This window comes from Apteryx rowi, unplaced genomic scaffold, assembly GCF_003343035.1.
Source record: "Apteryx rowi isolate R43461 unplaced genomic scaffold, aptRow1 scaffold_286, whole genome shotgun sequence".
Classification (NCBI taxonomy): domain Eukaryota; kingdom Metazoa; phylum Chordata; class Aves; order Apterygiformes; family Apterygidae; genus Apteryx; species Apteryx rowi.
The window spans coordinates 907,609-924,657 of record NW_020449263.1 but is presented as its reverse complement, the minus strand read 5'-3'; the positions used below and the strand labels follow the sequence as shown (position 1 = coordinate 924,657).

Here is a 17,049-nt window from a genome sequence, read left to right as displayed (position 1 = left end):
AATAAATGGAATTTTGGTATAAATCACTGGAATATTACACAGTACCATAAAGATGCTCCTTAGCCCTATTTATGTGTATAAAATCATGCTCAAAACATCTTTTCAGCACCTTTTTTAATTTCACTATGGTAATAATTCAGGCCAGGCAGTGCAGGTTGCATACCATCATGGCTTTGTTAAGTCAATGCTAAGTAAAACATTGGCAACTCTTGCCCAAGGCCGTGTGAGTGTCGCTTACCACAGAAGGCTGTACAGGAGGTGGGTCTGCCTGAGTCAAAGTGCCACACGTGGAAGTTTAGTCTGGGCACTGTTAGCTATAGCTATGCTATACAGTATGTATTCTGTTCTGTCCTTACAGTGCAGRCAGACATGCAGGTTTTTTATGTCCATAGGTTTTGATGATGTGATGCGTTCTAGTTTAATACCTTGAAGAAATGGTATCTGAATGCTTTTGATTTGTTCTGTGTGCTCCGCATTGCCTATGAATCAAATTGGGCAATAACAGAACTACAACATGCTTTTTAGTAATTAAGAAAATCATGGTAATTTTTTAGTTTGACTCTTCTTTCAGCCAGTATGTTATGCAGTTGCAGAAACTCTGTTAGTTTATAACCTTCATTTAACCACACAGTGTCCATACTCATTAAAAATATGGATTAGCTATTGCAGGTATTTCAGTTTAGTCTCAGTTGTATAACAGTAGAAGAGCCTCACCATTTGTCACGTGGCAGTGACCATATTGCTGTAACCATTACTGTTAAATATATGTCATCAATTATATGCCATCCGATATGTTTTTGTATCTTTCTACAGGGGCAAAAAGGAGAACCTGGAATAGTACCACCTGTAAGTCCATTTTTCTTCACTTATCAGCACTCTCTGAAAGCATAAATTTTCAGTGCTTTACAGCAGAATTGCAGTAATTAACAAAAGAAAATAAAAATGTATGGGGTATTAAAGCAATGAAATGAATTGCTCTGTTTCACATGTGTGACATTGGAAATTCCTGTCAATTGAATTTCAGGAAAAAAATGTTAGTTAAATCTCTCATAATATTTATTTTTTGTAGTTAGAATTTTGTGGAGATGTAATGGTAAATTAGTATTTGGACAGTGCAGAAATATTAGGGAAAACTGGTAAATAAATTCTCACTTTCCACCTTTATTTTTATCACTTTCTATCATGGAAAGATATAAATAAAAAATAGAGAAATGGAGACTAAATCATTGTCATTCACTTATTCATTTAAACTTTTTTTCTAAGGGTTTATAGAATCTTTAGTTTTAGTTATTTTCATTTTTATACAAAATAACTATGGTACTTCCAAGATTTTGCTCATGCTGCTTATAGAAAAGCTCCAAAACTGAGAAGAGAGAACCAAGAAAAAAATTYCTTTTTTTCAAAAAGCCTTACAGCTTGCTAGGTATCTTAATTTTCCCTGCCACTATTTATTTTTCAGTAACTAGTTTCATGCAGGATAGTCATGAGAAATATATCCCTAATGCTATGCAGTAATTTTCATTTATATTGCCTTCTTTAGGTTTCAGGAATACGAGGCCGCCCAGGACCGGCCGTGAGTAATTTCTGAACTTGTTTCTCTGATGATAGTATTTCCCAGTTTCTGCCATTTCTGTTTTGTATCACGAATATGATGTGCAGGAGGAATGTTTCATGACTTTAGAGGGTACTGTGTGCAAAGCTGCTGGACTTGAGGAGGTAACAAGATTACAGGATTCTGTACTAGTGCCAGGTTAGCCCCATGCCATAAGTGAATGGATGTATGTTTTGTAGCACATACATGTCTGAGGACCTGTAGTGCAAGGCTGTTGCTGAGGAGAGTTTCTCTAGCAGGGATCCTTTTAGTAAAAGGAGATGCAGTATGCTGCCTGGGTGCAGATAAGCGGAGAGCAGATCTGGACTAGCAGAGAGGGTGCCTCAAAATTGTGCATCTCAATGTTAGGAGCCCCCAGCATTCAGAAAGCCTTTGCTAAATTGAGGTCTAGAGCACGAGACATGAAATCATTTTGTAGGTCTTTGCATCCTGGTTCTACTCCCTTCAGGCAATATACAATTGAGAAGAAATCGTGAGTACTCCGTGACTGTAACCCTTTTATTTATGATCATGTGGAAAAAAAGAGCCACAAATAAATTTTCAGATAAGAATTGCACTTTATATTTTCAGAGCTTTGTAAATCACTAGCTAGGTAAAAAGGTAATTAATATTTCTAATCTTTCTTCTAGGGACCTCCAGGTTCACAAGGACCCCGAGGAGAACGAGGACCTAAGGGAAGACCTGTAAGTTATTAAATATTTTCAGAAATTAAGTACTGGACTAACCTCAAAAGGTTAAATTGCTTTAAACTGTTTCCTTGTCTTCTAGAGTTCCAAGTACTTTCCTTGTATCTCCCAAGAATCAGCGAACAAACATAAAAATGTTTATATCTCACTGTTCTCTGATTAGCTTGAAACCTGAATATTTGGAGAAAACTGACCTAGGCTTAGAAGTATTTCCACTAAATCCATGATTTTTCAGCAGTTACCCAAAGTAGTGTGTGAGAGTACAACTTTCTCCAGGATTTAGAAAAAAAAGAAGGGCAAAACTCTGGAACATCACGTTCCTCTGTTTAAGTACTTGCTAACCTTGCTAACTTTTTACTGGTGACTACTGTGTATCAGAAGTAATATTAACTCTAAGGCTCAGAGTATTTCAGAATAGAAGACAGAGCTCAGGAAGTTAGTAGGAGTTAGTATGTGATCACATATGTTGGTATGCTGATGAATAATATAATCAAGATTGCTCAGTGGAAATAAAGACTTCATAAGGGAATTTCAGCGTCTGCATGTGGAGAACCACAGAAAGGCCGAAAGGGAGTGCTGAATATACCGAAGACGACGTGTTCCTATTAAAAAAGCTAGGTAAAAATGCAGAAGCCGCTTTTAACAGGTTTTAAGGAGTTATATCATTTTAATTTCTATCTGGATATTTTCCTGTCCCTGCGTAGAGTGTAAGCCAATRCTTAACATATTTTGCCTGAATAACAGACATGAGTTTTAGGCCATAGGCCTTAAATTAACTCCTTTCCACTGTTTCCCCAGTGAATCACTGTTGTCCATAGATGGTCATGACACTACTTGTAAAGAAGTGGAATGAGTGTGTAGCCTCTTTGAGAAAGATGCCAAGCCACTGCTGCTGTCTAGATCACCATAAGATGTTTGTATGATGAATAACTATGAAGATGCATAAAAGAATTGGTGGAGTAATTGTGAAATCTTGCAGTGTGTAGAGGAATCTTGAGTGAGTTTACAGAGACATCTAAAGTGCTTTGTCAATGTGCCATGTTGTCAATGAGACACTAAATAATTTCTAACTCTGTCCCATACGTACATTTCGCATTTCTTTCTAGAGTGGTGGCTAGAAACATTTAGGATTTCAGAAGCCTGTGACAAGTTTGAGTTCCTTTGAAACAGATTACTAATACTGCTTTCAGGGGAGTTAGGAACCAGTCAGCTCCTTTGAAAATGTTCTGTCAGAGGTTTTGGTGAGCTGTATGTGTATGTCAGACAATTAAATCTCAGAGTGCAGATCAGAGAGCACAGAGCAGTGTTTTAGATGTGGAATGCCTACTAGTGCTGGGTATCCATTTTTCACTTGAGGGGGGAAAAAAAAAACCTGTTAAGTCACACCTGCCATTTATAATATGAAAAGCTCTCCACAAATTGTTTGCAAGTCTTTTTAAATAGCTCATTGAGCAGGTATGCCTTTATAAAATTCATTTCAGCCAATGCATTCCTGACTGGTGATACTACAGAACCTCTAAGCATGTTTTGAAGCCTTTTGTTTGTTTGTGCTTTTTTGTTTCTTTTAACTGGGTCCTATTAACTGGTGAGCAGTAGGCACTCACCTGTGCTATGAATCTCTCTGTATTTTACCAAAGCAGGACATTCGGACTTAAAAGTAAAATCAGGAATATATACATGTTTTTCACTTCTAATGTGGCCATCAAATTCTTTGTTAGTGTTACAATGAGAGATAAATACCCAGGGAATAACATACATGGATTTACAAAATGCATCTTGGGAAGGGGAGTTTTGGAGCATGACACAATTTCATGTGATTACGAATGATTTTTGGAAGACAGAAAGTAAGATTAAGCATGCTGAGAACCATCAACATGTTTTGTTTCAGTATGGTTTTACACTAGATAGTGGTTGCAGTAGCTGTAAGATAGAGCCATCTGAAAGCGCTCTCCTGGAAACTGCATTTCCTCTCATTATTCCCTCATAGGCAAAATCTGTAATAGAGTTTCCTGAGTAGCTGCAGTGATGGTCCAGAATAATTAGTTTCACTCGACTGTGTGCATGTTTAAAGGATGCCCCCTTGTGGCCCACGTGGGATTTTTTTAAAACCTTTTCATTGACCTTGAGCTGGTGAAGGAAAATGTTTTATACTTTTAAGCATACATATAAGCATTATATTATACATATAAGCAAGATTCTATAAAAATAAAGCAGTAAATATTGGCAATATAGCACTGGATAGTTACCATCTACAAATACAAACATTTTTTCCTGGGTTTTAGGGGGTTCTGGGGAAGAAAGTTTACTGTGTTGCTTGAAACAGTTTGATTTTTGGTAATTAAAAAAAAAATACACTTAGTCTTATGTCTTCCTTCACCGCAGTGTATTTGTGCCTTTGGCATAAGGCTTGGACTTTGTTTGACTTAAGTTCTATTTACTGAGAAGGAGTTAGGGACTGTAGGATAGTTAAAATATCTGGAGAGAAAAGATACGTATCATGGCCATCATTTAAAGACACAGTTGCTTATTTGGTGTTTCAGTTTTGGCATTCTTAGCTTGAGATATTTTACAACAAGACTGATTTGTCTGGGAGATGAGGTTTTGCCCTTTTTTCTGAATCAGGTTTTGTTAAGGTGCTTTGGTCTAGATATTGACAGTCAGTAGCCATTTTATAGAAGCTTGCTTAATTGTTTATTGGCAAACATGTTTTTCCCTAATGCTTAGCTTTGCTTTCTTTTGTTTTCAAAAACAAAGATTTCAAGTTAATACCTTATACTGTTCCTCTTTAGACAGCATGGACTTTAAGGTTTGGCAGTGTGTGCTTCTGTTTATAAAAAATGGTAAATAATAAAGTTTTTTGATAGAACCTTCTGTTTTCGTCCAACATGCAAGAATCTGCTTATCTGTTTCAATACTCTCTCTGCAATCTATTCAATACAGAGATTCTGTATCAGAGTACGTGTGTGTGTGTGTGTGTGTGTGTGTATGCATGCTCATCTGACAAGAAAAAAGATTTTCCCCTGATTGCCAGGCTCATAAGACTTTCAGACCATGCAGATTCATTGAGAATTAAGAGGAAAAAATTAACTCATTCACTGGAAGTTTCTGGGAATCCTGTGGTCAATATCCCAATGTCTTTGTAGCCTTTCCCAAGGGAATGCCTTTTCATTAACATGCAAACTATACTAGTTCAGTCCCTAAACTCCGCTGAAATGTGTCACAGACTGCAAGGAAACACAGCCCTCATCACTTAGAAATAAAAACAGTCTATCTGATTGTAGTTGTGTTTTTAATGACGGCTCACTGAGCTAGGCTTCTGAAGTTTTGTGTTTAAGGATCCTTAAAGTAAATGAGCTTATTATACAGTATAAACTTTTTGCTCACTTTACTCCAGCATTCTCTCCTCGTGAAGGAGGCAACAATAATAAGCACTTTAAAGTCCTTATTTATTTTTGAAGTTTATCTGTATTGGCCTTATTGCTATAGATTTTGTATCACCAATGTTTTGCCAGCTGCTTCTATATTTAATTTTGGTTCTGATACAAGATAAGAAGGATGCAGATTAGAAATCAAAACTGAGTGATCAAAATGGGAGCAATGGGATGGCTTCCCAGCTTATTCTGCAAATGCTAGTTACAGGTAAAACTGGCACTGGGGCAGCTAGTCTGCATTTTCAGTAGTGTAGCTGTGTTGACAATTCAGCAATGGTGTGAGCTGTCTAAACCATTCATGATGTCAGGAGGCTACAAACATCCAGCCTTACTGGAATTTCCTATGTATGTATATGTACATACACTCATCTGAGCTATCTGTATTTTATAAATAAATTCTTGATATTCTTATACTGTGTGCAAAGCCAAATATTTTTTTTCAGGAGTAATATACTCTAAKATGGAATGATAGGGAGCCTGGGCATCTAAAAGAGCCTCGAGAGAAATTACTGCAATTTACTTGTGTGTTGGATGTGTGACTGATTTTTAGCCAGTGCTTCTGATCCGAAGCTGAGAACAGGTGTTGAGGGATGTTGTTTGGTTGAAGATCTTTTTGTGGAAATACAGGTTTGTCACATAACTGGCAGACAACTGTTCGGCTTGATGCTTTTAATAAAAACCTTCATGCAATGTTTGCATTTCTTATTTTCTTTCTAGGGTCCACGTGGTCCTCAAGGAATTGATGGGGAACCTGGTATCCCTGGCCAGCCTGGTGATCCTGGTCCTCCAGGACATCCTACCCACCAAGGACCAGATGGACTGAGCAGGGTAAGTTTTACACTTGGTTTAGTAGAAAGTCAGGTGAATGGTGGACCAGATCTACATGACACACAAAGTAACTTCTGTTTGCTTCAGTGAATATGCAGCATCTCACAGAATCAGCCTTTTGCAGATGCACAGCATATAACCTCTTCCATGGCCTAGGCCATAGCCATTTGGTTTGCAATGTTGTGCCAGCAGTTCTTGTCCTTCAGTCATTATGGAATGCAGCTAGCAGCAGTGCAGATTCTGCCAACAGAGATGATTAATGACTTGGACAAGGTGAACTTGAGAAAACTCTGAAAAGACACACCTTTCACAGTGTATTTTAGCATCTAGAAAAGCCAAGGTGCCCAATCTAAAACCCTCAGTGGGGTTCTGTTAATTCCACTTGACTTAGACCCAAGGGATCAGGGCAGTAGTACAGAGAAAGTAGAAGACCAAATTAGGAACACAGAAAAGAAAAATTTCAGAGGGATTTTAATAACCAGCAAAAGCAATTAAAATGTGGTTTGGTCTAGTTCTTAACAAAAAGGTGGATTACTTCTTGCTGGAATTATTCAGGCCAAATGTTAGATGACTAAGTCAATAATGATCTGTGAAAAGCAATGCTAGCCAGCCATAGATACAAATGAGGTGTTCTGCAAGACATCTTTTTCACAAATTATGTGGAAGATTAATTATGGTTGATAATGAAATACGTGTTTGAGGTTTTCAAGTATATTCAGTTACATGTTTGTTACTGTTTTGAGGATATCTGTCTTGATTTTTCACTCCATTGTTCCTGAAACAACCAGGGAGTTATATTTACAAAAAGCTGAAATACTGAAGTCAGGCCAACAGCCTGCAATTTTGGGCAGTGTTTCTGGACTTAAACACCTTTCCAAATGGTCCTAAAYCCAGCAGAAACAGCCCAAGGGAATTTCTCCAGCACAGAGGAATCCTTTAGAATTACAGAAGAACCAGGATGGGTGCTAGACCCCCATTCTTCATAGATTTACCTAGGAAATATAGAAGAATAGGTGTAGTCAGAGCTTTAAGTGATTTTTGGTTTGTATTCTTGTCTCTGAAGTCTCTAGCTTTTTTGAAAGTGTGTTTGGGGACCAATTTGATGCAAAACAAGACCTAAATTATAGAAAGGCTGAATACACATTCGTGCTGTTAGTCCTTCTCAGCCATTCTAAGCTCTGAGCTGCCATGTGTGAAGATCTGGCCCTGAAAGAAGCAAAATAAAACTGTTGACTTCAACTATGTCAAGAAGCACAAAGGCAGAAGAGAAAGGCACTGACAATTCATTGCTCTAACTCATTTGTCTGTGTGGATTGACATGATCAGTAGTGGCCTTTCAACTTTGCTGACTAAAGGTAACAAGCTCAAAATTCTAATTTACAGTGATAAAATCAGCTACATTTCCATTTATCTTCAGATATTTCTGAACTTGAAGCACAGTAAGTGAAAACAAAACAAAGTCTTAGAAGACGTGAAAAAATATTGCAGTTGAAGTTAAGGACTGATTTAAATTTGAAGGCAGTGAAAGAAATCTAATTAATTTATGGGAGGCCTTCCTCTTTTTATGTCCTCTTCCCATTGTTCAGTGATAAAGGAGAGTAGAGTCAAAATAGTAAGCAGATAGGATGATGCATTAAACTGGTCTTTGAAGCCTTCATCCAACTTAAATTTGTAGGAAAGAACAGTTCTATTTTAATGATCAAAACAAGAAATTAGTTGTTAGTACTGCAAAGCCAATGTAGGGAATGAAGAATCTGTTGCATACGTTTTTGCCTTGTGAATCATCAACATGACTGCCAGCTAAAATCACACATATTATTTTTTTCAGCCATTTTCAGCTCAGATGGCAGGACTGGATGAGAAATCTGGACTTGGTAGTCAGATGGGACTGATGCCTGGTGCAGTGGTAAGACCAGATTACCTTTGTATTGTAAAGCAGGTGTGAAGTGGAATGTTGCACAAAAACCAAAAGGGGAATGGATCCTCTTCAATTTCATATGCTTATTGAACATGAATATGCAGAATGTTTTAGTGCAGTTTTACACAGTGTTTGAAAACAATGAAAAAATATTCTTCTGTTAAAATGAAAGCTTTTTTTCCACTCTCCCTAGCCCTCCTGCTGTCCTTCTTCCCCCCTTGTGAAATACAGCAGCTATTATCAGTAAGGTACAGAAAAAAAGCAACTTCTGCTTTTCTCATTTCTTGAGTCACTGCAGAGTAAGCACTGCAGAACAGACAATTATGTAACTTTGAAAGTTTCTTTTTCACATTGTGACATCAAAGATTATTTTTAGTAGCATTTTAAAAYGTTTCTGAAACCATCTGTGAACTGAAAGCTGAGCTTTGTAATTGGTATTATTTGAAAGAGACGTTCTATTTCTTCAGTGGCTCCAGTTTCATCATTAGCATCTCTCCCTGTTTAGATATGCCCTTTACTTCTAGTACACTGGGTACTTAGTGGTAATGCTGACATTTTTTACAATCTATAAAACCCGTTTCACCACCCTAAGCTGTATCTGCTAGAAGTCTTAGGGTCATTTTTGATTGCTGTCTTTTTTCACTACACGTGTTTATCATATTGTAATAGCTTGTAGATATTGTTAGCCTGTTTGTTGTTATTTATAGCATGCTTCCTTAAGGAAGTGATTGCACTGTCTGTGCGTTTGCCTGTCTGAACATTTTCCTTCTAAGTCTCCACCAGTAACCTTTGAACTCAGTTTCAATGCAATTTAGAAGAAAAGGTTCTAAAGATAATCTGATGTTCTCCCATAGGATTAACTTTTAGATTGATTTCTTTAAAGAACTTTTCTTTTTTATGAATGTCTCTTGTCTACAAATTTGCTCTGCTTACATATAATGATAACAAGTCTGTCCTACTTATTTTGCTGCCCACCATAATTCTGCTTGTTCCTTTCACTCAGTGTCTTGGACATCACACCTCTTGTACTGCCCCTTCTTCTTTTGCCATTCCCAAATATGATTCATTTTAATATGTCTTTAAAGGTCTTTATTTTTCAAAATCTAGGGTTCTCTACAGCCTTACACAAAGTCTGCTAAAGTCTACTGGAACTCAGTTACTGACATTAATACATTTTGTATTGATTCATCATGTTCTGGGATATCTGTTTTTCCTTTCTTTGTAGACTCAATATCTGACCATCACTCAGTTGAACCACTGGATTTTGTTTTGTTTTTACTGTTGATTAGAATTTTTAACTGGCTTATTACTAACTCTTTTACATTGGCTTTGCAAAAAGGATTAAAGTAAATTAAATGCAATATAAAAATTGGAAAAAAATCAATGGATTTTGTGTTGAAGAGAGAAATTGTGAGCCTCTGTCAAAATACAAGTTATGTCTGATGTATTTTTCTTTGTATTACTCAAAGCAAAAGAATTATTGTCAGTGAACATTATTTTTACTTCATAGTACAAATTACAATTAAGCATGAGATTTTTCCTAAAAAATCTCTTGAAACATTTTAAGGGAAATTTTGAATTTCCTGTAGCAAAACTCAACCATTTTGAAACTGTTGTAATGTTTTATATGATTCATGAAAATACTTCCTTCCATCTGTACATATTCCTGCTCATGGCTGAGAATAGCTGGATGAATTTATTTTGTCATTGATTTTATTATTATATTAATCTAAGTAATGAGATTYGATTCAAGGTGTGTCCATTCTTCACAACCGATTCTTACATTTTTGCAGTGGAGTTATGCAGGCATCCAGGTTCTTATTACTGATATCAGAGACTGTGACCTTCTAGAAAGAAAGCAAGCCAGTATTTTCAGCTGCTAATGAATTATGCCCCTTTGGGTTTTTTTGAGTTTGAAGATTTCAGTTCTACGTATTTTGTTTGTATTTCATGACATCTGTCTCCCGAGTAAAAAACCTTTCAGAGGCTTTGACTATGGAAATATTATCTTGGAGGTCACTATCAGGCCATTCAGCTGTCTCTGCAGAATGAATGTTATTTGAGTAAGTGTATTTTTCAGGGTGTAATACGTTATGTTTTTAATAGGGTCCAGTGGGTCCAAGAGGTCCTCAAGGTCTCCAAGGAAAACAAGTAAGTGCTTTGTCTCATGGGACCTAAGATAAATGGACAAAAAAGAAGGCAAAGTCCATAGTAACTGGTGTACGTAGCTAGAACTTAACTCAGAGACATGTCCATCCTCATGCATGGCTGAATCCATCCTCATCTAGAGGTGAATCTAAATATGCTGCTTTCAAGGGTGCTCCCCATGCACTCTATATACAGCAATTCCATTTGAAAAGGGGTTTAGTATAGCCTATTTGCTTTTAAAACAAAATAGGCGAGATTTTATCACTCTTATCTCCACTGTATAATACTTCAGTCCAGCAGTGATCTGTGCCATTGATTCCTGGCTGTCTCTTTCAGTTTTTGATTTGTGGCAGAGTATTTTTCTTTGGAGTTGTTTGCTGCAAGCTAGAAATTACGGTGTCCTAAAATTGCAGTGGTGCTTCTGGCAGATTTCTAAAGACAGTCATGTTACCTCAAAGAGAAAAATTTATTAGAACTGTAAAAAGGCTTTAACCTAACACACATTTTTAATGAGGAAACACCAATGAAAATGCTGACTGTTCAGTTCTAGTTTCAGTATTGGTATGATGTTAGCTTCCAGTAGGATTTGTGTATGGCTCAGGACTTCTCTAAAGTTTGAGGGATTTTAGTATCTGACTTTCACTCATTTTGCARAGTGAGCTGGTGCTGAATCAGAATCTAGACTGTCTCATGGACTGTGATTTTCCTGATCATGGTTTTTAATTTATATCCATATATTTTTACTTTTTGGAAGTTGTAACTGTATTCATCTTTTCTTAATTTTAGGGTGGTGCTGGCCCCACAGGCCCACCCGGTGAACCTGGAGATCCAGGACCTATGGTAAGACCAAATAAATACAAACCTTTCTACAATAAAACTGAATACAATTTATTGTACTTCCTTACTTTACAACAGATTTTTTTTTATGTTGCTTTGACAAAAGCTATTAAGTAACTAATATTTCAGTCAAGAGTTATGATGTTCAAACCATGTTGTCTTGGATCAGTGAATTTTAATTGTTTTGAATGTGAATGATAGTGATTATAGTACTAAACAATCATTGTTACTTTTACACCACAGAACTGAGCACTAGTAACCCCATACCTGCTCAGGTAACTCAGACAAAGAAAGATAAGAATATTTGTTTTCTGGAGGTGATATAATGACTAGAAGGTAAAAACAAGAGCATAGACCAGGTTCTTTTGAGTCTACAGTGCTGTCACCACTGTTAGCTATACCCTGATGAGACGATAGCCCTCTCTCCCTGGACATTGCTGAAACAGCATTGAAAGGTGCCTCTTTGCAGTCCTTGCTATGACTTTAGAACAACAGCAACTTATTTTTTTTTTTTTCCTGTTAAAGAATCTCTCCTATATTTTTATATAACTTAATGCATGTTTCTTAGAGGCAGGATGGTTAGAAAGAGCACTACAAAATTAAGTAGGAAGATATGCTTAGACATAAAATCAACTTTTTTCTACATCTGTTCTTATAAACAAAGATTATCAAATGAAACACACAGATGTTAGTGATGGCTGAATTCTCARCAAATGTATTTATTTCTTAGGGTCCAGTTGGTTCTCGTGGACCAGAAGGACCTCCAGGCAAACCTGGTGAAGATGTAAGTTTGTTATTCTTCATATTTTGTTTTATTTTTAATAAAACAAATATTGGCTTCTCTGGCACAGTGACTAACCAGCAGATGTGCGTGTTCTAACAACTTTTATGTTTCCTTTTCTTTGTAACCATACTTCTAATTAAGTCCAGTATGATAACTATAATCCTTAGCAAAAGATGTGTTCTCTTTCAGAACCCTCCTTTCTTTTCCTTGCATGTCACCATGATACCTAAGGTTAAAGCATCATCTCTTTATTATTTCTTGCTTCAGCTAGCCCTTCAATTGAGATGTCTTTCTTGAAACCAGACATAATAACGTACTACAGTTATGATGGGACAATTGGAGGCATCTCCTCTAACAAAAGCTTTGGGATTGCATGATGAGAAAGGGAACTGTAATGATAATATACACCTGTRTTTGAACAATAAAGCTTTGCTAGTTAAAAATTTTTGGTTTTGTAGTAACTGATTATACCCATAACTGAATTTATGACTATACCCATGAGTATGTACATATACATATGCTTACATATTGTATTTATCTATTAAACATATATTCATACACATAACTGCACAACAGAAGTTATGAAGTCACTTAGCTTAAGGATTTTCTAATACACATATATTCTTTGTTTGCAAAGCATGCAAAATCCATCTGAATTGTAATTTATAACTGAGAAATTACTTAAAAGCTGAAGATGCCAGATATTTTAGGATGAAATTTACGATAACTTATGCAATGGTTGCTTTGCCAATAAACTGTACAAAGAGTTACAGTCGTAAGTATCTTAGGAAATGGTTAACCCTCAATGCAGTGAAACCAAGTCAAGATATTACTCAAACAACTTGCTCCATTTCCAATACTTGAAAGAGTTTCTTTAATTGCATTTATGAAGAGTTTTATCTTTTCTCTATTCAGAAACTATTTCTCTGAAGCCTTTCATAGTCTGCCAGTCAAGAGTTCTGGATGTATTTGAACTAATTCATGCATAAAAGAATGCTTGGTTGTGACTATGGAGGACTTTGAATAATCTTTAAAATATGCTTATTTAGTTCATACTGCATTTTTTCTGCTATCAAAACACACAGAAAATATTCACTGATTGAGAATTAAATTATACAAGTTTTAAAACATCTGAACAGAAGGAGAAATAACAAGTTATAGCCCAAACAGTTTTAGATGGAAAATTAAAATATTCCTGTGGAAAATTAAAATAACTTGATTGTCAATGTAACAATGACAAAAGGTTGCCTCATTATTAATTCACAGCAAAACTACATTGCATCACCATCTTGTGATGTTGAGATGCAGTTTAGACTCAATCAAAGTTTCCACAATTCTTTGTTAAAAAGAAATGTTTAAGTTAATGGAATCATTGCAATCTAATACACATTGCTAGTCCTGTGTGCGGTTAATTTATATTACTGGAAGCATTTCAGCAAAGAGAATATTTATAAAACTGATATGCTGAATGCAGACATTGGAATGTCACTCATTTGTTTGCATGGAAGAGTGATAAGAGAACTTAGTTTTCATGTGTTCCTTTTTTTTCTTTCTTTAGGGTGAACCTGGTAGACCAGGACAAGCCGGTGAGCCTGGATTTCCAGGATCTCCAGTAAGAGCATGATTATTTAGATTTTATGAAAATAAGCATAATTATGTCATCAATATCTGGTTTAATAATAGTTGCAAAGCTCTGCCATGCAGTTTCTGAAGTATTTGTATCAGCTTACTCTGATGATCTAAAGCACGGTGATAGCTAAGCACCAAGCAGGTGATTCAAATGTCCTTGAGTTAGTCTTGAGAGTCATTTCACAGGTGCATGTTCCAGCTATTTCAAAGATGAAATATGTATAAAACAGATGACAGTATATACAAGTTGGATTTCTGTGTGTCATCCACTTAGACATCATCTTGTACGTGGTCATCAGATTGGATAATGCATACCAAAATCTAAAAATATTTAATATAAAATAACTGCACCAGTAAGCTTATTTAATAGAAATGGACACTGTTATTATATTGGTTGGTTAATAAYGTTTTTCTTTGCTGATGTGTGGTTTAAAGAATCCTACAAGTGAATACACTTACATGAAAGATAAAGATTCATGAAGCCATTTCCCAGTATGTCACATGGTTATTTACAGTCATTTGCAATAAGTGCTCAGAGTGTAAAGTAGTGGCAGGCTAGGGTGGTATTGTTCAGATTTAAAATAGTCAGTATGAGGGGCAGGAGAAGCAGGGATTGTATCACAGAAGTATATAAAATTTATTTTCATGTATTTTCAATATGCAAGTGTGACTAAAGGATTTTAGGAAACTGTGGAGGGCACGATATGGTAAGAAGTGCCCTGATGGACTGGGGACACTAATAGACTAGGAATTTTTAGCCAGTAGCTTCAGAAAATGTTTCTCCCTTTGCTTGTAAGAAATCCAATTTAACAGGTGCTTTCTGAGAGCATGTTTTCAGAAAGCAAGTGCTTTCTGAGACATGGCATGACAAACTGGTAAAAAATAGGAATGTGTGTTCCCATTAAAACCAATGAATAAAAGAAGTATTGCAATTCTTATGCCTTTAAGATTTTGCTGCAATTGCATAGCTTTGTAGAGAACAGCGCTGATGACACAGTGCCTTGTTAGAGAAGTGCACATTGTCTTGGCTCAAGGCAAGCCCTATGGACTGCTACATGAGTGAGGGATGAGTTGTAGGTCCTTCCAGTAGCAGAGAACTGTTGAGGTGGAAATGCCCACCTGATCTTAAAGTGAACCATTCCTTGTGCTGTAGAGGAAGAAAGAGTATGTTTTAATAGTTTGCTGAACTGTTGCCAAAGAGTACGAAGGTGCTAATGTGATTTTGATTATAAATTAATGTAATCGATATTATAACACAGGGCATGTAGCTCCCTTTCATTATTTAGCCTTTCCTGAAAAAGAAATCTGCTAAAATCGGTAGAAAACTAAGTGTAAGGCAGTTTTGGCATAATTGCTAAWGGTGTTTTAATAGCAGTTATTTATCATGCCATTTGACTGATGTTTTCTGAGATAACAGTTCACAGTTTGATCTCAGTTTCTGTTTTATGTTAAATGATAGCTCTAGTTTTTGATCCCTGCTTAACTGGGGTTTCTCCATTTAAGCTTCAAAACTGGATCTACCATTGGTTCTTATTTCATGGCTTCTGTTGAAATTTGAGGTTTGATCATATACCTGTTTAAGCCATAAAGCTTTTAATATCAGCAAAAACTTATTTAATGCTGAGACTATTTAACTTTATCAGGTGAAGTTCATCATCTGTGACCACCCACTAAACATCAGGCCATGCTATATTATGTCACCAAGGAGGAGTGTTAGGAGTTTTAGCAGTAATGCCACTACCCTCTTCCTTGTTAGCAGCATTATCACTAAGTGTATCGCTAYAGAAATCAGTGGGGTTTTGTTTTTTGTTTTTTGCTTTTTTTTATTCCTGCATAGGGGCCTCGAGGCTTTCCTGGTGCTCCAGGTCTTCCAGGTCTCAAGGGTCACAGGGTAAGAAATAAGGTTTTTCCTCTCCTTATATATAATGTTTCAAGACAGTTTCCATACAAAGATGCTCAACCTCTTTGATATTTGTAGTGAATTTTACTATACGCTTAGTCCTGCTGGTTACAGCAGAATTGCTGGCATTAGAGAAGAAGAGGAGCTAGCAGAAAATCTAGGCTAGTCCCCTTTAAGTGCAGCTGACCTCTGTATTATATTCTTTAGTGCTTTCTTCACTCTAGTTTCAAATGGTCTGGGAATCTGGAAAGAGCTTGCATGAGCACTGCCAAACTTCAGGAGGAATAAACCTGACAGTTCTCTCACTTTGTTGGCAAGTCTGGCATTAGGGTGGGGAACTCTGGAGCTGGATGTGTTTGCAAGACAGAGTGATTACAAATTACCAAGTTTTCTGGCCAGAACTTTACTTCAGGGAGGAATAAATAGGTTTCCTATGGCTCAGAGCCTCCTTCTTGTTGCTTTTAGGATTTTTTTTTTTCAACAAAAAAACCCAAATCCAAGGAAATGTACCTTGTACAAATGTTTTCCATTTAGGAAATGTTTAAMAACTGTTTTCCATCTGGGTTTTGGGGTGGGGGTTTTTTGTTTTTTTGTTTTTTTCTCAGATCTGTTCTTAACATTTTAGTATCAGGTTACTTTAACAGTAGAAATTCTCTGTATGTGTATATACACATTTATACATACACATGTATAAATATAATCTCTCTGTATTTTTATAACTCTTACAGGGATTGAAAGGACTTGACGGTCCAAAAGGTGAAATTGGAGCAGCTGGAGCCAAGGTATTTTCATGGCCCAAAGAACTAAATGCTGAAGCATGCTTTCTGTAATGCCAAATAATGAAAGATAGTATATCTTTAGAACAAAGCTCTGTATCTCTCTGTTAGTGCTAGTTGCGTGATGATTACATTTTCTGGAAGAGGCTACATGCACTTATCCATTTTTACTGTGCGTTCAATCCACATCAGCTGCTAAAAACTGCAATCTTTTTGTACAGGAAAAGCATTTGAGTTCAGCAGTGCAAATCACAATTACAGCTGGRGCTCAGTTTTAGGCCTATAATAAATCACTGCATGAATTGACTAGTGTCTGCTTGTGTCACCTACTGAAGGCAGTAAATTGTGTTAAGATAGAGCCYGTTCCCATCTTGTAATTTGCCATTTGGCCACTTTGCTGTTCTTGTTGGTTTTGTTTGACCAACACGGAGTCCATTGTGTTGCTGCTTTAAGTATTCTCTTGGAAACCCACCGATCAGGCTTGTAACTTGGGGCAGCCA

At 36.5% G+C, this 17,049-nt stretch overlaps 1 protein-coding gene across 1 annotated transcript in view; it reads left to right on the top strand.

Annotated features, from left to right (window-relative positions):
- The window catches only part of COL5A2 (collagen type V alpha 2 chain), a 121,626-nt gene that overhangs the window by 67,836 nt on the left and 36,741 nt on the right, over window positions 1–17,049 (top strand). Inside the window, exons 4-14 of the mRNA XM_026069062.1 lie at window positions 814–846; window positions 1,541–1,573; window positions 2,242–2,295; window positions 6,447–6,557; window positions 8,386–8,463; window positions 10,582–10,626; window positions 11,410–11,463; window positions 12,191–12,244; window positions 13,803–13,856; window positions 15,711–15,764; window positions 16,502–16,555. Of these exons, the coding sequence (XP_025924847.1) occupies window positions 814–846; window positions 1,541–1,573; window positions 2,242–2,295; window positions 6,447–6,557; window positions 8,386–8,463; window positions 10,582–10,626; window positions 11,410–11,463; window positions 12,191–12,244; window positions 13,803–13,856; window positions 15,711–15,764; window positions 16,502–16,555 (624 nt within the window). The remainder of the gene's footprint in view (window positions 1–813; window positions 847–1,540; window positions 1,574–2,241; window positions 2,296–6,446; window positions 6,558–8,385; window positions 8,464–10,581; window positions 10,627–11,409; window positions 11,464–12,190; window positions 12,245–13,802; window positions 13,857–15,710; window positions 15,765–16,501; window positions 16,556–17,049) is intronic.